Source organism: Gymnoscopelus microlampas (genome assembly GCF_963454915.1).
Source record: "Gymnoscopelus microlampas genome assembly, chromosome: 19".
Classification (NCBI taxonomy): domain Eukaryota; kingdom Metazoa; phylum Chordata; class Actinopteri; order Myctophiformes; family Myctophidae; genus Gymnoscopelus; species Gymnoscopelus microlampas.
Genome location: NC_139956.1, coordinates 3079080 through 3083066, shown reverse-complemented (window position 1 = coordinate 3083066; position 3987 = coordinate 3079080). Strand labels below are relative to the sequence as shown.

The 3987-nt window shown below is 39.2% G+C and overlaps 1 protein-coding gene across 1 annotated transcript; it reads left to right on the top strand.

The window, feature by feature from the left end:
• Positions 1 to 314: 314 nt before the first annotated feature.
• Positions 315 to 3411, top strand: LOC311034822 (zinc-binding protein A33-like). Its single transcript, XM_084042840.1, has 2 exons — positions 315 to 420; positions 1670 to 3411. Exon 2 carries the CDS (start codon positions 1678 to 1680, stop codon positions 3139 to 3141), a length of 1464 nt encoding a protein of 487 aa, XP_083898966.1. The 5' UTR covers positions 315 to 420; positions 1670 to 1677; the 3' UTR covers positions 3142 to 3411.
• Positions 3412 to 3987: the final 576 nt, after the last annotated feature.

Here is a 3987-nt window from a genome sequence, read left to right as displayed (position 1 = left end):
TCTGCTTTTAATTTATTTATTTTAAGTGAAAATGTGTGCAAGTCTTTGAATGTATATAGTATTTAAAGCGAACATATACTTTAAAAATATATATTTAAAGATTTGCACACATCTGTGTTTTTAAACAAAATAGCAGATCTACAAGCTCGTAGCGGCAGCGTTATGAGCTTGTAGATCTGCTATTTTTGAATAGCCAAAGAAATCTTAAAATGACACAGATGCTTAATGGGTCAAGTGGTCACATGATGTCTGCTGACTCGTCAACATTTTGAACCAATCAAAATCTCAAGTGACATTATGTTTCCTTTTTATGGACAGGAAGTGTATACGGTGTTATGAACATTTCCTACTTGTCAGTGACTGAACCAAACCTGCACTGAGACACCACACACTTCTCCTCACACTGAACCATATAAACAGGTAAGACTTTATGAACTTAGAATGTAAAATATGGAATAAAAGCAGAACAGAATATTTAAATTCAAACTGGGTTGTGTGTTGTTTAAATTGTGAGGGAGTTTAACTTATCATTATGCACATCAACTTAAAATGAATGATGTAGAAAGTTCCTCAAATACAGCAACATATTAAATACTGTTATTAAGATCTGCCATTAGGACATTTGTTTTGTAGAACTTAAACATCATTTTAAAATGAAGAAACACCACAGTCCGTCGACATACAAGCAACACAGGAAGTGTTGTCTGTGTGTCGACAGCCTGTGGTTTAGTAGAGATATATGCAGCTTATTGACAAGAGAAGGAAAGTGAGAATAATAAACCATGTCATGAAAAGTCCTAATTTATCCAAAGAGGCTGAACATATCCCATCTACAAAACACATCCTGTATAAATATATATCATAGACGATACAGAGCCACCTCCCTAACCACATGGTAAGATGGGATCCATTCACTTTACAGTTTGTATATCCTGTCTACACAGGATACGGAAACAGTGCATATATGTGTGTGTGGAAATGACAGGATACAGTATAGGCGGACTCTAGATCAGATATGAACACTGAACATAGACTGTAAACTATAGACATAGTCAAGGCAATGCATGATTATTTGTACAACATTTAAACAACATGGCAATTCAAAGTGTATAACATAAAACATTAACAGCATTAAGAGAGTGCAAAAAGAAACATGATTTAACATTTGAATATAACAAAAGCAATTAATAATAAACAGGAAAACAAGAATTAAATTACCGTAGATCGGCTATTTTTGGCAAACGTTCCCCCCCCATACTGGGGTTCATTTGGCAGTCTATAAATCCCGCCACCAAATCCTGTGTGTGTGTGTGTGTGTGTGTGTGTGTGTGTGTGTGTGTGTGTGTGTGTGTGAGAGAGAGAATATAATATAAAAATATAATTGTGTTTAAGTTGCTCATTCACAAATGCAGAAATACTATTGTTTTAAAATGTTTAGCGCGGCGTACTAAACACTGTGCGACGCGTTGTGTGTTTGTAAATTGCCTATTTTCACTATTGCAATACAAAGAAGTATATGTGATAACACCACATCACGTTCTGATGATATATTCATTTTGAAAGATATTGAAAATATTTTGGGCTATAATGGCATGACTAAAAATAAAATAAGGTAAAGTAAAGCTACAACAGAGGAAATGGTTCATAAACAATATTCCTTCTCTTCCAGTGATCAACATGGAGGCTACAGACATTATCACAAAGAACAAGATGAAACTTATACGTTTTCTAATGTCAGACATTGACTTCATCATCCAGTATGTACATGCAGATACTGAAAAGCTATTGACAGACATTGAATACATGAACCTGAAAAGCATCTCTCTGCCATTCAAGGCAGCCACTGAACTTGTGGACAAAATGATTTTCAAGGGTGAAAAAACTAGCAGCTCGTTCCTGCGTCTGCTACAAGACACAAAACTAACAGACGTGTTTCCTGACCTGAAGACAATGCCATGGTACAACCCTCCATCCACACCTTCAACTGACCCAACCACACAGTCATCTGAGGAGGAAGTCAAGGTGTTGTGTTGTGAACATCCAGAGGAGCATCAACTGTTCTGTGAGGAAGAACAGAGAGCTGTGTGTCATATCTGTGACTCCTCTCACCACCCTGGTCACAAGCTGGTTCCTATAGAACAAGCAGTCAACAACCTGAAGGTCCAACTGAAATCTGACCTCAGGACTCTAAAGGACAAGAGGACCAAATACAAACACTTTAAAACTAGGTATAATAATGAAGTGGTTCAACACAACAAGAAGCAGGTTTTGGCCACAGAGAAGCAGATCAAAGCAGAGTTTAAAAAGCTCCACCAGATCCTGACAGAGGAAGAGGAGGCCAGACTGGCAGCTCTGAGGGAGGAAGAGGAGCAGAAGGAGAAGATCATTCAGATCATTCAGGATCAGATCTCCTCTCTCTCAGGCAGCATCTCTGCTGTAGAACAAGAGCTGCAGAAACACAACGTGTCATTTCTCAGCAGTTATAAACACACTCAGACCAGCGCCAGAGTCCAGTGTACACTGTCAGATCCACAGCTGGACTCAGGAGCTCTGATAGACGTGACCAAACACCTGAGAAACCTGAGCTTCACCGTCTGGGAGAAGATGAAGGAGAGGGTCACGTTCACTCCTGTTATGCTGGACCCAAACACAGCAGCCAAGTCCCTCTGTCTGTCTGAAGACCTGACCAGTGTGAGAAAGCTAGACAAAAAGCAGCAGCTTCCTGACAACCCAGAGAGGTTCACTCATGCTGCTGATGTTCTGGGTTCAGAGGGTTTCAGTTCAGGAAAACACAGCTGGGAGGTAGAGGTTGGCGACCATCCTGACTGGATTATAGGTGTGGCTAAAGAATCTGTTGACAGGAAGGGAAAGAAATATGTCTCACCAGAATATGGAATCTGGTGTTTATGTCAGAGGGATGGTGTCTATACTAATGGGTGTAGTAAAACCATTTCACTGCAGAGGAACCCAGAGAGGATCAGAGTCCAGCTGGACTATGACGGGGGGGAGGTGTCCTTCTACGACCCTGAAGACAAGACTCTCATCTACACTCATAAAGACACTTTCACTGACAAACTCTACCCATTTTTCTCTATTGATAAGGCTGGTGATGCTGAAACCATTGATATAAAAATCTGTTAAGTAGAGACACGTCTCTCTGGGATGTTATCAGACACAGACTGTTGGGAGGTCAGGAGGTCAGATGAAAACAACAAGGGCACCCAAACAACAACAACAACAACAACAACAACAACAGCTGTACAAACAACAGCTGTCAAAAACTGTTATCAGCAGTGAAATCAATCACTAATATTCATCTTTTCACAGCAGACATTTTGGCAGGTAAACACAGCTGAAGTTAAAGGAGCACTTCACCCATTTTCAACCCTACCCTCATACTGTTGGTCCTTACTCATTATATACTAAGATGACACAAGAAGTGTGTGTGTGTGTGTGTGTGTGTGTGTGTGTGTGTGTGTGTGTGTGTGTGTGTGTGTGTGTGTGTGTGTGTGTGTGTGTGTGTGTGTGTGTGTGTGTGAGAGAGAGAGAGAGAGGACTAACTATCAAACACACTTTTATTTGACCTTGAAGAATGTTTCTTTTATACTGTTATATCGTTGTTGTTGTCGGGCAGAAACCTCATATCTCCATATTTAAACGTTTTCATTTTTGGGTTAGGGTAATTAATACCCTACTTCATAACTTCATAATACTACAGTGTCACACATAAATAGCAAAAATAGCCGATCTACAAGCTCACAACGTGTCGCATCGCAACGCGTTGTGAGCTTGTAGATCGGCTATATTTGAAGTGAAAGTTAAAGTGTTTAAGTGAGTCTGTGGGTTTTATGAATATTGAACAAATGAAAATTATCAACAAGATCATATGACTAAATAATAAATACACTGAAACCATTTACTGAAAAGTAACCATTACTGAAATATTTAACTCAAGTAAAAGTACAAACTATTAGGATCAAAATGAAG